Source organism: Panthera uncia, chromosome C2 (genome assembly GCF_023721935.1).
Source record: "Panthera uncia isolate 11264 chromosome C2, Puncia_PCG_1.0, whole genome shotgun sequence".
Classification (NCBI taxonomy): Eukaryota; Metazoa; Chordata; class Mammalia; order Carnivora; family Felidae; genus Panthera; species Panthera uncia.
The window spans coordinates 145,082,527-145,098,686 of record NC_064810.1 but is presented as its reverse complement, the minus strand read 5'-3'; the positions used below and the strand labels follow the sequence as shown (position 1 = coordinate 145,098,686).

At 43.8% G+C, this 16,160-nt stretch overlaps 1 protein-coding gene across 1 annotated transcript in view; it reads left to right on the top strand.

The window, feature by feature from the left end:
- Positions 1 to 2,965: 2,965 nt before the first annotated feature.
- Positions 2,966 to 16,160, top strand: part of CMTM6 (CKLF like MARVEL transmembrane domain containing 6) — a 28,488-nt gene continuing 15,293 nt past the window's right edge. Inside the window, exons 1-2 of the mRNA XM_049629913.1 lie at positions 2,966 to 3,175; positions 14,898 to 15,074. Of these exons, the coding sequence (XP_049485870.1) occupies positions 3,038 to 3,175; positions 14,898 to 15,074 (315 nt within the window). The 5' untranslated portion in view covers positions 2,966 to 3,037. The remainder of the gene's footprint in view (positions 3,176 to 14,897; positions 15,075 to 16,160) is intronic.

Below are 16,160 nucleotides of genomic sequence, written 5' to 3'. Positions count from 1 at the left end.
GGTTGTCTTCCTTGACTAGTCTTTGTCCTTCCTCCCTTCCATTCTCTGTGCCTGTGTGCACTCCCTTTGCCTTCTTTCCCATTGCCTTTCTGCCTACAATACCTTCTGTCCTGTTTCTGCATGTCCAAATATAAGTATTCTTTTTTTTTAAGGTTTTGTTGTTTTGTTTTGTTTTGTTTTGTTTTGAGAGAGAGAGAGAGATAGAATCCCAAGCAGGCTTCATGCCATCAGCGCAGATCCTGATGTGGAGCTCAAACTCACGAACTGAACTGTGAGATCATGACCTGAGCTGAAATCCAGAGTCGGTTGCTTAACCGACTGAGCCACCCAGGTGCCCCCCAAACGTAAGTATTCGTTTACCCCCCCCCCTACCCCCCCCCCCCCCCCCGCTTGAAGCTCCACCATGCTGATCCTTTCAGCTGCAAATTATTTCTCTCTGCTCTGAATTCCCAGAACATTTAATTTGTTTCTTTTTTTATGGCATATATCACTGTTTTATGACATGGTCCTTTATGGACGTTTCTGTGGCCTCATTGTGGGACTTCATCTATGATCCAACTTTGTATCCACATTATTGCCTAACTGTACTAATATAGATAATAGGGACAGTGAATGTTTTTGAGTAGGGGCTGCTGAACAATCAAAATCTCAACTGAAAAAAGTAGCACCACATTATTTTTTGAATGTCTAAAATCTCATCAAACTATACTTTCCCAACCAACTCTTTTGTGAATATTTCCTAATTCCTCATTTAAAAAATTAACTACTTAAAGGAGAAAAATGAATAGTCTTCAAAATTGAAATGAGGCTTTTTTCTCTTTGGTATATCTTTTCTCCATAAATAAAAATTTTCAGTTCAGTGTGGCAAGTCTCAGCATTTAACTATTCAGTGTTGTTTATCCATGTACAAACATGACACTTTTCCATGTGGATGTGCCCATCAAATGGGCTCCCTAACACAAGCGTTTGTTCACAAAACCCCAAACTCTTCAGTTGGTCTTTCACTAAGAAAACATAAGTGATGCACACGTTTCCTTTTGTTTGCTTTTTTTTTTTTTTAACCGGGAGGGATATTAGTGCCTTAATCTAATTGATTCGGGCACCCCCCCAATCAATCAAGACAAAGTAAGTTATGGTACCTCTGCCGTCTCCTACCTAATGTCTTTCATTCTTATCATACTTTAAAACAGTGTGTCTCCATATGCATGGATTTCTCACCAGTATCCTCTGGAGAACGTGTTACAAAAGTATATTTCCAAGACCCACCCAAATTCAGAAATTTGGGGGTAGATCTCCAAGAATCTTTATTTTTAGTTAGCCTCCCAGATGACTCTTATGGATCCGAAGTTTGTGAATCACAGGCTAAATGATTATCCTCTTCTAAATTCAGAGAGAAGCAGAGACCCATTATAGCATTGCCCAAGTGCACCTTAAATAAACCAAGAGGGTTGAGAGAATCTGTCCATCTTCTTTCCTTGCTCAAAGTTTTTTTTTTTTTTTTTAAGGTTTATTTACTTATTTTGAGAGAGAGGGAGAGAGAACAAGTGGGGGGAGGGGCAAAGAGAGAGAAAATCCCAAACAGGCTCTGCACTGTCAGTGCAGAACCTGATGAGGAGCTCAATCCCACCAACTGCAAGATCATGACCTGAGCCAAAATCGAGTCGGCCACTTAACCAGCTAAGCCACCCAGGTGCCCCTAAGTTGTTGTTTTTAAATATAACTTGCCCTAAATATTTTATTCTGAAAATGTTCAAACACACAGAAAAGTTGCATTAAAAAAAAAGGACAGTGGACACCCATATACTACACTACTAACATGTTACTGCAGTGGCTTTATCACAAGTCTATCCTTTTATCCATCTCTCTGCTCATCAACCTGTCTTGGTTTTTTGGATGAATTTCAAAGTAAGTTTCAGACATGGATAGTGTGTAATTTGGGATGATGGTGAGTTGAAGAATAACAGGGCAGTGAGTCCTTGTAGTCCTGGTGAAAACACAGTGGCCTCGTTTGCTTGAACAGGATTGGTGGCTGCCTGGTCTCTGCAGGACATTTAGAATACATTTACGCAAAGACAGAAGGGTAGTTTTGGGCTGGCTGTACACAGCCCCCACAGAGTAGTATCTATTTGTCTCTATTCATTTGAATAGAAGCTTTTGTTCTATAACAGGAAGAAGAAGGAGAGGTTTGGGGCCACGGAGAAGAGGAGAGATTAAATATGGAAGTAGATGACGGCAGTGGCCTCTCTCCTCTTCTATGGCTTTTAAGGCCCTAATGGAGTTAGAGGCAGAGGTTTGCTGGGTTCGTGGTTAGCAACAAAGGTTGTGAGTCAGACTGCGGAGACCTGCATTCCAGCTACCCCAGGCTGTTTGAGCTTGGATATATTCCGGTTCTTGGCCCCAGTTTGCTGGTCTGTAAAGTGAAAGTAATGATAGTACCTACATTATATTGTTGAGGAGAAAATGTGTGCCTGACATGTAACTCAATCAACTTCAGTTGCTAAAATATAATTACATTCCTTGATGAGTTTCCTTAAATTTACACAAAATTAAAATATATGACTGTTGGAGCTGGTGAACAAGGAAGAGACAAGTAATCTCAGTGATTTTGACAAGTAAGCCTAAAAGGAATTCAGAGAGATGCAGGAGGGAGCAATCCTGAAAGTCCTTTCAGACAATCCTTTGCGCTTAAAATGAAACCTAATTGCTTTCCTTGCTCCTCAAGGCCTCTACATTATGCGGCCTCTGCCTACATCTCCAGCTTTATCTCCTCTCCTCCTTTACTCGGTCCTTAGGACAAACTGTTCTCTCTGCAAGAAAAGTCTTCAGATGTTTACGAAGTTTGATAAATGGATAAGGCCTAGGGCGGCGGGGGCGGGGCTAGAGCGGGGGCGGGGGCGGGGGCGGGGGCGGGGGCGGGGCGGGGCGGGGGGGGGCGGAAGCGGGGGCGGAGGCCCAGGAAGTGACGGCCCGGCCGGTGGTCCTTCTGGAGTCGGTGTAGTTCGCGGCGCCACCTGTGCGGCCTCCGCGTTCCTGGGCGATGGAGAATGGAGCGGTGTACGGCCCCACCACTGAGGAGAACCCGGGCCCTGCCAGGGGCGCCCGGAGCGGCCTGGCCGCCTACTTCTCTCTAGGCCGGCTTCGGTTGCATCGGCGCCTGTTCAAAGTCTTGCAGCTGGTGAGTCCGCGGCCGGGGCGGGCGAGCCTGGCCGGGGCAGAGGGGGTCTGGCCCCGGGGCCGCCGGCCTGCGGGCTTGGGAGGCTGCCGAGCTGCTTCTCCTCGACCTGGTTGTTCAGGAAGCGGCGGTTTCCACACCCCCAGTTCCTTCTCTGTCTGCTGGAAAGGGGGGCGTTACCTCCTGCCGCCGGGCTGCCTCTCAGCCCCAGGGTCTCCCCGGCTGGGTCCCCGAGGACGACCTAGGGCCCCGGAGCGTGTTACGCGGGTCCAGGAAATGCGTCGGAAAACCCAAGTCAGCCGCTTAGACTTCTGTCCCTCCATCATCTGTTACGACCTTCGTCTCCTCTCCCAGCTGTTACTCTGCAGTATCGTCCAAAATGCCTGTGTTTAGATACGACGTGCTTTGTGTTTATCTTTCTCTGGTTCTTGCGGTTTTCCTGGTACGAGCCCATGGGGCAGTTTAATTTGTTGAACAAAGTCTTCCGTTACTCCTCACGGTATTGAGATGTGTGTATTCAGTAAATTGTCTCCCAGATGTCTTATGTTGGCTGGAAAAGAATTACCTCTGAAGGAGCGGTATGTGGGTACGAAGTACAAAGTGAAAGGGACAGCTTGTATTTGTGTGCAGGTAGCCAAAGTAGGGCATGGTATACCTCTCCCTCAATTTTATTGAGTTTCCGTTTTACTTTAGGCAGTAAACGCGCCTTAACCTAGTAGTGAAAATGTCAAAACACCTTTGAATTTTAATTCACATTACACACATGCTGACATCCCAAGTTCTGTTTTAACCAAGGTGACCATTTTCTGGAAGAGGAAAAATCAGACTGCCTAGAACGTTTGTAAGTTGGTTTTGTTTAATCATCTCAAGTAAAAATAGCCAGTTGGTTTCCTTAGGAAGAACTTAAGTTCTTAGAATTCCGATAACCAGAACTTAACATTCTTGGAACTCAGATGGCCTATTTTTATTAAAGAGAAAAAGAGCTGTCAGAAAACCGGCATTACTTATGAATCATCAAAACGATCACATCTGGGAATAGTTTGGGAATCACTTGGAGGCAGGTGACAGTGTGGCCTGTGGATCCCAAGAGGGTCTGGCTCTCTCTCTTTCCAGCTTCACTTTGGGTAGTTCACACTGGAAACCTTTCAGTTCTTACCGGGCATCAGGGGTTCCCTCCAGCCATTGTTCCTTTGTTATCAGCTGTTCCTTCTGCCCAGAAGTGCTGCTTTCTGTTCTTTTGTCAGTTCGAACAGGACTTTTAGATGTCAGCTGTGTTCCTCTGCAGTAGAGCTGAAAATGTTTCTACATAAATAGTAGAACTCTGTAGAACAGAAAAGAATTAGTATTCATCTGAAATATTCTTGCTGCTCTAAGGACATCATCAGTATTGGTGTCCTGCCTCTTAAATCTCCTATTTTCAGTTCTGTTTTTTTCCTGTTTAATCAGAAATGGCAAAGCTACAGTAAAATTTCTCATTACCTTATATATACTCTAATAAACTGTATTCCATACCCCTGGAAAAGAATACAACCAGAAATTTTGGTGATAGACTTTTTACTGGGTTGTGGAGAAGAGGAGCAGATGAATTTGCCTCGCAAAAGTTGGTAGACTATTCCTGCTTGTTCTCCATCATACCGTAAGGAGAAGAGGGAAAGAATAAAAACTAATGTCTCTTTTTGAAATCCATTTACAGGCATATCTCAGGTATGGTGGGTTGGGTTCCACACTGCCGCAATAAAGGGAATATCGAGTCTAATGAATTTTTTGGTTTTCCAGTGCATATAAAAGTTATGCTTACACTATACTGTAGGCAGTGAAGTGTTCAATAGCGTTGTCTAAAAAATATGCATACCTTAATGTAAAATATTTTATCGCCAAAAAATTCTAACCATTATCTGAGCTTTCAGTGAGTTCACTGATCACCATAGCAAATATAATAATAATGAAAATGTTTGAAATATTGCAAGAATTACCACAGTGTGACACAGAGACCTGAAGTGAGCAAATGCTGTTGGAGAAATGGTACCAATAGACTTGCTTGACTCCTTGTTGTCACAAACGTTCAAGTTGAAAAGTGCAGTATCTGCAAAGTGCAGTAAAGCAAAGTGCAGTAAAATGAGGTATGCATTTATTTCTTTATGGGGAACTTGTAATGTTATAAGAATACTTTCTCTTTTTTAAAAAATGTTTATTTGTTTTTGAGAGTGAGTGTGTGAGCTGGGAGGGGCAGAGAGAGAGGGGGACAGAGGATCTGAAGTGGGCTCTGTGCTGACAGCGGCGACCCTGATGCAGGGCTCGAACTCACGAACCACGAGATCATGACCTGAGCTTAAGTCAGACGCTCAACCGACTGAGCCACCCAGGTGCCCCAAGAATGCTTTCTTTAAAACAGATTTTAAAAAATATTTCATTATTGCTTTCCATTTTGATTGTTGTCTTTTAGTTCCTGCTTTGTTTCAATAATGTCCTTAATCTTTTCACAACAGTATATTGTAGGAGTTATGCAGAAAGTGCCAAGGAAGTTATATATGAAATAAAACTGTCATCCAGCTTGGGCAACAGGCAAAGTTTTCTTTGCTAAAGTAGAAGTACATTCTTAAAAGCCACATTCTGCCTTTAGGTTGTTTTACTTTAGATAACTTTTTATTTATTTTATTATTTTTTTAAAGTTTATTTATTTTGAGAGAGAGCACGGAAGCCGGGAAAGAGAGCGAGAGAATCCCAAGTAGGCTCTGCACTGTCAATGCAGAGCCCGACTCAGGGCTCAATCTCATGAACCACAAGATCATGACCTGAGCTGAAATCAAGAGTCAGGCACTTAACTGACTGAGCCACCCAGGCGCCCCTAGATAACTTTTTTTTTTTTTTTAATTAAGTAGCTTTGCAGAGCTCCAATAAGGAAACTACTGTAATGGAGAACCCCATAATTGGGAGAGGAGGTACTTTAACAAGGGAACTGGAAGTCATGTGACGTTTTATCCAAAATGTGGTGCATTTCTGTGTTTGTGTGTGTTATTCCAGGCCCCCAAATCTTACCAGATTCTGAAAACCCCAAAAGAGAAAGGAATCTTACTCTAAAACTTAAAAATCAGACTCTGCATACTTAGGACATTCCTAGAGTTAAAGGAGACTGAATTAGCTTTCCTCCGAGGTTCTTTTCACTGTGTTAGATTTTTACAAATCTCCGGCTCTGGGGGGTGCTGGTACAGAGCTGAACGCCAAAGGGGTACAAGGGGAGCCTACAAACAGAAGGAGAGGTCAAAGATAAAAGAGCGTGACTAGCTCTTGAGTTAGGTACTTTTGGAATTACATAGCTGTGTCTGCTACCATTCCTTTAAAACTTTTATTTTGTCAAAGGCTTGTCCAGAATATAAGCATCCCTTACCTACCAACTGCCCTTCCAGAGCTAAAGAAGAAATAAAGACTCAGCTGGGAATGCAGTGTAAGGAGTCATTGCAGTCCTAAATTTATGCAGTTTATTTATCAGTGTATTTTATCCTTAGATTGGTCCTTATGCTAGTGTGTGTGTGGGGGGGGGGAGTTGTTATTTTTGAGGGAGTTTGTTTTTGTCTTAAGGGGAACATTGCCATTGGCCACCTGATTCCTTGCTGGTAAGCTGGTGCAGTGATCTAAATCTGTGCAATATTCTCTCTGCAACAGGCTGGCACTGTGTGCATGGTACCAGTTGAATGTCCTGATGGCTGCACGGTACTGTGATTATAATGACTCTTCAAGCAAGCGGTTTGCTTTAGAATTCACCAGTGATTTCAATTTATCAAATTATAAAATGAAGTTATACTCTGTAGGTCCCAAGAAACAAATCACCTAGAAGCAGTTTATCTTATAATGGTGTCCTTTTCACCATTAAATGTGAAAATTGATCTGTACTAAATTGAAATGCTATATTTTTACCTTGAGGAAGATCCATAATGTCAGCAAATTATATCTTTGAACCTTTGTGAGAGTCAATATTTGCCTAAGGCAAGGGAGGCTTAGCCGAACTTCAGGCTGACAGATTTGTTTACTTGGATCTTACATATGACTACAGGTTGTTTTTTTTTTTTTTTTTAAACGTTTATTTTATTTTTGAGACAGAGAGAGACAGAGCATGAACAGGGGAGGGCCAGAGAGAGGGAGACACAGAATGCGAAACAGGCTCCAGGCTCTGAGCTGTCAGCACAGAGCCCGACGCGGGGCTCGAACTCACGGACCGCGAGATCATGATCTGAGCCGAAGTCGGACGCTCAACCGATTGAGCCACCCAGGCGCCCCTGACTACAGGTTTTTAGTAGCAAGGTCATTAATTCACGAATTAATATAATTTTGTAGTTGGAGCCTTATAATGAATGCTGAACATTAAAACGTTCTCTTTAGGGCGCGTGGGTGGCTCAGCCCGTTGGGCGTCTGATTCTTGGTTTTGGCTCAGGTCGTGATCCCAGGGTCATGAGATCAAGCCCCCCCCCCCCCCACCGGGTTCCATGATGAGCATGGAACCTGCTTGAGATTGTTTATCTCTCCCTCTGCTCCCCTCCCCTGCTCATGCTCTTTCTCTCTCTCTCTCTCCAAAAAAAAATTTTTTTAAGTTCTTTTTATGAGAAATGCTTTAGTTGTAGACTGTTAAAGACAAATGGTAGAGACTTAGTGTTTAATAACGACTGTTAATTTTAAGGAAGACTGAAGTTTCAGAAAGGGTAATGAAACTGAAACGGAGAGAGACATAGGGTAGTCATTATTTGAATGTTTAAATCACCAGAACTGTGAGTAAGCCATGTCTTAGTCACTAAGATTTCCCAAATGTGTTGACCCTAGCACGTTGGTTTTAATGTAACATTTAACAGCAAAAGGGGAAATGCACAGAACTCTGATTGTAACTTCCAAAATCCAGTCTTATAGGGGAAGCCTACACAGATATACATAGTTGTCAAATGAACCTAATAAGCAGTTTTTATGCGGCCGGGGGTGGGGGGGGGGGGGGGGGGGGGGAGAAAGCACAGAGTGGGAGTCAGGAGACCTGGGTTTTTGGCTGTGCCTGGCCAGCGTGGGACCAGGCCTGTCCGAGATTCATTCCATCACCTGTAGACACAAGGGTAGGAGACTGTGCCCTCCAAGAGGCTCCCAGCTCCAAAAGCTTGACAATGCCCATAGTTCTATTTGGGAAAATTTTTTGTTATTAGAAGAAGCGGCACTGGGCATACTGTTGTTAGGTACTTAGTATTCATTAAGCAATATTTAATGTGAGGTCTTCATGTTACTGAGAGTAAAACTTTACCAGAAAATAATAATTGAGCCTTTCAACTTACTTTTTTTTTTTTTAATTTTTTAAATTTATTTTTCAGACAGAGAGAGACAGAGCATGAGCAGGGGAGAGGCAGAGAGAGAGGGAGACACAGAATCCGAAGCAGGCTCCAGGCTCTGAGCTGTCAGCACAGAGCCCGACGCGGGGCCCGAACTCACAAACCGCGAGATCATGACTTGAGCCTAAGTTGGACGCTCAACCGACTGAGCCATCCAGGCGCCCCTTTCAACTTACTTTTAACATTCATCATTCTTTCCTTACCCAGTTCAGTGACCTTACCTCTTTTCTTATCCCTAACCACTTTGGTATTTAATGCTGGGGACTACACATTTCTTGAAATTATTACTTCTCTTAACTTTCACATTAAAAAAAAATGTTTTTTTTTACAAAGTGTTTGTTTACCAAAAAATATACATAAATTAGAAAATACGATTAAAATAAAATAAGCACCACTTTACTACCACCCCCTTCACTTTGATTAATGATTTGGAGTATGTTTACTTGCTTTTTTTTTTTAAGTTATATATATATATATATATATTTACGTTATATATATATTTTAAGTCAGGAAGGGCAGAGAGAAGGAGAGAGAGGGACAATCCCAAGCAGGCTCTGCACTGTCAGCACAGAGCCGGATATGAGGTTCATGAGATCATGATGTGAGCTGAAATCAAGAGTTAAATGCTTAACCCACTGAGCCACCCAGCTGCCCCTGTTTACTTGCTTATTAAGGAGTTTTCCTAAGAAGTGTTATACTTCCTGTGACTTGTTTGTCAGGTGCTAGTTTCTCTTTTCCTTCCCACTCCTGAACTGTGATACTCTTTCACGCCCCACCCAGTCCTCTGTGCCTCCTGCCTTGTAACCAGCTAAACCAGGCGGGCAGTCCCTGTTGCTTTCATCCAGAATCCATACTCCCTGGCCAGATCATCACATAACCTAACCCCTGGCTCCTTAAACATTTTTATCATCACTCCCCACCCAGTTAGGTCAGTGGTCCTATTATTTCTGCGGGGCTTACCATGCAAATTCTTGCCTTCATGAATCTGTTCTTTTCTGTCCCCCACCTGGAATGTCCTCTGTCTGTCTAGATCGTATGTGTCTCTTGGCCCTGCCTTGAGTCTCACCTTTCCACTTACCCTTCTCTAGCCACTATTAGGTGGATCCAAGCATTCTCCTGAGATTTCCCGAATTTACAGATAATGGATGTTCAGTTATGAGGTGTATTGTTTTCTTATGCACTGATCTTGCTGCTCTGTCCTTGTGTTCCTATACATACTACAGTGTTGGATCAATAATACTCAAATACACTTTTTGAAAAAGTTTTTTAAAATTGAGATATAATTGACATGTATCAGTTTCCGGTGTATAACATAAAGGTACCGTATAGCGCTGTCGGAGATTATATACAGGAAGGTTAGGGGCATCGGACAGAGATGGGGAGTCAGGAGTAAACTTCATACTGAATATAGTTTGTAGTGCCGATCTCTTGGCCTTTAACTGGGAGTAGGAACTAGTAAATGCCCAAACTTGGTATTGTACCCCTTTAGTCTCTCAGGGTGTCCGTGCAGAATCTGCCTTTTAATACCCATCTGAGGCTTAAGGTCAGTGAGAATGACTGCTGTTAATAAGTTTGGAACAGGATTGGGGCACCTGGGTGGCTCAGTCGGTTGGGCTTCCAACGTCAGCTCAGGTCACGGTCTCACGGTTCATGGGTTTGAGCCCCTCATCAGGCTCTGTGCTGACAGCTCAGAGTCTAGAGCCTGTTTCAGATTCTGTATCTCTCTCTCTCTGCCCCTCCCCGACTCACGCTCTGTCTCAAAAATAAATAAACATTAAAAAATAAATAAAAAAAAATAAGTTTGGAACAGGACTTGTAATGAAGACACTGATTGCTGCTACCTGAGCTAGATCCTGCCAGTGTCTTGCAAAGAATAGACAAGCAGTCTGTATGTCTCTAGAAAAGATTTTACTGTCGTATAGGCTACACAGATAGGGGTGTTCCTGATAATCTAATTTATCGTAATAAGAATGGCTCACGATCAACTCTTCTCAGACCCCAGTTAGAGTTTTAGGCTGAGATCTTCTCACAGTTAATTGACTTGTGTACACCTGAGGTATATTTTGCAAATTTCTCATAGAGAAACTGCGAAAAGTTGGATAAGATTTAACATAGAGGCAAGAATAAAGCAAATGGAATATTAGACATTTAGTGTTTTGTTATACTGGAGTCGTGTACAAACTCATCCTGTAATTATAATTTCAGGAGATTGGGGAAGTAGCTTTACACAATGGCTTTCTGGGATTCGTCTTGCTGTGTCACTTTGTATCCCGGGTGCAATGATTGGGAGTGCCTTACCTGACCTCTCTCTGAATGAAGTTGTTTGGGATATGCTGGACTATTTTATGACTCACTAACTTGTAGGAAATCCTAGCAGTAAGATCTGTGTTTATCCTTACATGCATTCTTTTCAGAATTTCGTTGGAGGGGAGAAATCCCTTAGAGGCCTTCATACCAATGTAGGTTTGACCTTTTCCTTTTTAACTTTTTTCTTTTGAAATAATTAGATTCACAGGAACTTGTGAAGCAAAATGTACAGGGAGGGCCTCTGTACTCTGTGTGTGTGGGTGTGTGTGTGTGTGTACATTTGTCTGCAGTTTTATCACATGTGTAGCTTCCTAGAGTCGCTACCACAACTGCTCCAGAACCCGTCCTGTCACCATAGGGTTCCCTCATGCCACCCCTTTACAGCCACACCTTTCCCCTCTCCCCTGGCCACCACTAATGAGCTCTCCAGCTTTGTAATTTGTTATTTGAAGAAGGCTATGTAAGTGGAACCATGTAGTAGGTAACCCTTGCGATTTGGAATTTTTTCCACTTTGCATAATTTGCAGATCATCTAACTTGTTGTGTGTGTGTGAAGTTGTACCACAGTTTGCTTCATGGTGGAAGGACATCTGGATGGTTTCCGGTTTCCAGAACTATTTTGAATAAAACTGTTATGAACATCCATGTATTGTTTTTTGCCTAAGCGTGAGTTTTCATTTCTCCTGGAGAAGGTAGGAATGCAGTTGCTGGGTCATATGGCAGTCGCCTGTTTAGTTTTTAAGAGACTGGTCAGCTGTTTTCCAGAGTGGCTGTGCCATTGACTTCTTCTTGATGACAGTATGTTGTAGGTCAGCATTTTTATACTATGCAGTGACATGTATCTGCTTCTTTTGGTAGCACTCTTGGTGCCATTAATATATCTGGTTGCTTCTGGCCCGAGGGGCAAAATGGCATTTCCCGATAGGCTTTGGTTTAGGTCACCAGTCATCTTGATGGTCTTAACGCTCAAAGGAAACTCCCCTCGCTTTCACAAAACCCACACAAACCTGCCCAAGTGAACCTCTCTTCTTTGTCTTCTTTCTGTTTCTAGAGGAGAGTTAGCCCCAAACCTGAGCCCCAAATCCTCCCTATAGAGAGCTGCTTTTCTTCCTCGTCTTGAGACCCACCCGTCTTACTGGTTTCTGCCTTTTTAAGCATGCTCAGTTCTCTCTCATCTTGAAATTCCCATTCCTTTGACCTTGTCCACTACTCCCCTGTCTGGCCAGTCTTTCCAAAGTACAGCTTGTGACTGTGCTGGCTCTATCTCACCGCTTTGTCCTCCTCTCACTTCTCACTGTGCAGTGCTGTAATCTTAGCCTCCCTGCCTGACCACGCTGCCATGGGCTTGCTGATGTCACCAGCAGCCGCCTGTAGCCCAGTATGATGTAAGTGTTTCAGTGTCGTTCTTACCTGACCTCTAAGGAGCATTCATTATTCTTGATTACTTTCTCTTGGTAGAAATCCTTTTTTCTTGTTCTGCTTCCCGCTTGGAATGCTGTTCCTGATTGTCCTTTGCTGGTGTCTCCGCCTCTGCCTATCCCTTAAATCGTGGGGTTGCTCAGAGTTCTGCACTAAGCTAGCTTTCCTCCTTCTGGGGGATCTCACTGGCTGATGCCCACATCTTCGTCTCCACCTGCGACCTCTCCCCTGGGCTGTAGACCTGCGTACCTTTTGCCTCCTAGGTACCTTCCTTCGCTCTCTCACAAACCCCTCATACCCAGGATATTTAAAACTGAATGGATTCTCTCCCCAGCACCCTTGCCTCTTAAGAAGAACCAAAAAGACCCGACTCTTCTTTCTGCAGTGAGGCCCCAGTGCATCAGTATCGTGTGTGCATACGACAGTGGGGGTGCTTGCATGTAGTTGAGTTGCCGAGTTCACCAGAGTGAACCATTGTCCGTTTAGGGCACAGCATTCTGACCCACGCCCCTGTCTGGCACTCTTGAGCACGCTTGAGGCCCCTCTTGCGTGCTTTTTTTTTTTTAAACTAATTAATTAATTTTTAAAATTTACATTCGAGTGAGCATATGACTTCAGGCCCTCTTGAACACTCTCGCCTCTGCCATCAGTCGACTTGTGTTATTCGCAATACTGCTAATTACGCTTTCTATCGCCAGACATTTAACTAAATATCACACAGACTAAAATTGAGTGTGGAAAGGAGTTGTTTCCTGTGAAAACGAAGTTGTATGCTTTGGCAAGTCCGAAAAATAAATTACTGAAGTATTTGCTGTGGAATTAAGTTAGAGCGAGGCGCCTGTTGTAGAAGGCTAGTAAAACTCGTCCAAATCTAGAAGGATTCTGCACTCTGCTTCTCAGGTGTCCAAGGCCTTACTTCACCTAACCATTGGTCTGGAAGTGGTAGTTACAGATGAAGAAAGTGATGAGTGCAGAAAACATGATGTGGAGTTGCAGTCAGTAGGCTCAAACTCCAAGAAAAGCCCAATTTCAAAAGATTGGTGAATAAATGTGCTTTTTCGTTTTAAGTTAAAGCGTTCAAGTATGTTATCTTATTTCCTACTCTATTTATTTGTCTGTCTGTTTATTTATTTATTTATTTTTTTTTTTAAGTTTTTTTAAATGTTTATCCATTTTTGAGAGACAGAGACAGAGTGCAAGTTGGGGAGGGGCAGAGAGAGAGGGAGACACAGAATCCGAAGCAGGCTGCAGGCTCCGAGCGGTCAGCACAGAGTCTGACGCAGGGCTCGAACCCACAAGCTGTGAGATCATGACCTGAGCTGAAGTCAGGCACTCAGCCGACTGAGCCACCCAGGCACCCCATTTATTTATTTGTTTGTTTGTTTGTTTGTTTGTTTTTTAAAAAAAAATTTTAATGTTTATTTATTTCTGAGACAGAGAGAGACAGAGCATGAATGGGGGAGGGGAAGAGAGAGGGAGACACAGAATCTGAAACAGGCTCTGGGCCCTGAGCAGTCAGCACAGAGCCCGACGCGGGGCTCGAACTCACGGACCGCGAGATCGTGACCTGAGCCGAAGTTGGCCACTTAACTGACTGAGCCACCCAGGCGCCCCTTATTTATTTATTTTTAATGTTTATTTATTTTTGAGACAGAAAGACAGAGTATGAGTGGGGGAGGGGTAGTGAGAGAGGGAGACACAGAATCTGAAGCAGGCTCCGGGCCCTGAGCTGTCAGCACAGAGCCTGACGGTGGGGCTCGAACCCACAAACCGTGAGATCATGACCTGAGCCCAAGATGGATGCTTAACCAACTGAGCCACCCAGGCGCCCCTTTCCTACTCTGTTTAAATGTGTCCTGATAAGGGCTTCTACTGCGTCTTGCAATGATTTCAGACTGTTCTCCATTACTACTACCTGGTCACTGTCTTGCCCTGATTTCCTACATCACCTTCCCAACTGGATGTCCATCCCAGGATCTGCCCTTTCCCCAGTCCCTTCTCCATGTTGTAGCCAGCAAGAACTACTAAAAGCATAGACCTGATTGTGCTGCCCATTTGCGTGAAAATCCTTAAAATCCGATTTTTAATAATAAGAGAGGACATTTAGATCTAGCCTCTGCTCACCTCCCTAGTCTGGTTTAATCATTTTTGTGCTGCGGTCCCCTTCCTTCACACTGGATAGTTGAGCCATGCAGACTCAACTCACTGCATGGTTCAGTGGGGCGGGGGGATATATGTATGCATTGGGGTGGGAGGGGTACCAAGCGCTTACACCTCCAGGTCTTTCTGTGGACTGCTTCTCTGTCTCGAGCTTCTTTCCCTGTCTTTTACCCCCGAGGCTGACCCTCCTGTCCTTCGGGAACCCTCTCCTGACCCCCCCGAGTGGAGGGCCTCTCCTGTGTGCTTTTATAGCAACACGCTGTGTTTTGCCCATTCTGGCCTTTAGCACTTGGTAGTTAATTATTTGCGTACTTGGATTCCCTTCAAGGCAACTGGACTGTAAGTTCTGTGTGGATCAGCTGCATTTAGTAATCGTGTTTGCCCTGGTCTCCACTTCACAGATAGTTGTGTGGACCAGTATGTTTTCTGAATACTGTAGGCTTCTCCGGAAAACACTTAAGTGAAATGTTCTGTTTCTTTTGTAGTTGCTGTCTCTGCTGGCCTTCGTCTGCGAGGAAGTCGTGTCACAATGCACTTTGTGTGGAGGACTTTACTTTTTTGAATTTGTGAGCTGCAGTGCCTTTCTCCTGAGTCTCCTCATTCTGATTGTGTACTGCACTCCAGTTTATGACAGAGTCGATGCTGTCAAAGTCAAGTCATCGGTAAGCATGAAGACCTGTCATCCCTCTATGAAGAACATAGCTGTTTGGAGTCCTGTCCTGTTTTATTGTTCAAACTAGGGATGCTTGCAACACTCAGGAGCAGAAGACACTATCCATTGTTCCAGTTCTGCCCTTCGGCAACTCCATTTTCCCTGCCAGATGGTGGGGGAGACGGGGAAAATGGAATGAGAAGGAGGACGGACACGGCCGGGAGTTTACAGTTATGGGTGGTTTCCCCTAACTCCCGTTAGGTATTTTTTAAAAACTAGGATTTTTGCCACTTTTGATTTCTCACATTTCAGGGTGTCGCTCGTGGGCTCTACAGTTTCTCATTGTGCACCTGTCCTGTGCCAGGCATTACGCTGGATGCTAGAGAGAGTGATGAACTAATGTGACGTATTTCTGGAACTTTTAAAATGAAACCTCACACAGGGGTGCCTGGGTGGCCCAGTCGGTTAAGCATCCGCCCCTTGATTTCAGCTCAGGTCGTGATCTCAGGGTCACGAGGTCGAGCCCCACGTCAGGCTCCCTACTGAGCACGGAGCCGGCTTGGGATTCTCTGGCTCTGTCTCCCGGGCCCTCTCCCGCCATGTGTGTGTGCACGCTCTCAAAAAAAAAATAGTAGTAAAAAAATGTTTTAAAATGTGACGCCACATAATCCTACCTGTGGTTTTGACTTTTATTACAAAGAAATTTATCCATAAGTGGATTAAGGAGGCATTTGTGGAATTCATTGTTCAGAAATTTCCCTTTTAATGAAAGTGCACATTGGAAATTTTATTTTCACAAAATCAGTGATACATAACTTTCTAAACCCGGTCTGCTAGTGCATGTTTTTATTTGAGCAGAGTGTGGATTTGTGAGATGACACATGAGACGATTCACACACTGACTGCACTTAAGGAAGGAAGGAAGAATTGAGCATTTTACTTCTTCAGTAGTATTGGAGTGAAACAGTAGTGGTTTGTGAAGAATTGTACATGTCAGGGTCGACATATGTAAGAATTCACATCTCTGAGGGAAAAGATAAAACTCAGGGTAAATTTTTAACTATTAAGGTTAAGGGATAGGGGCACCTGGCTGGCT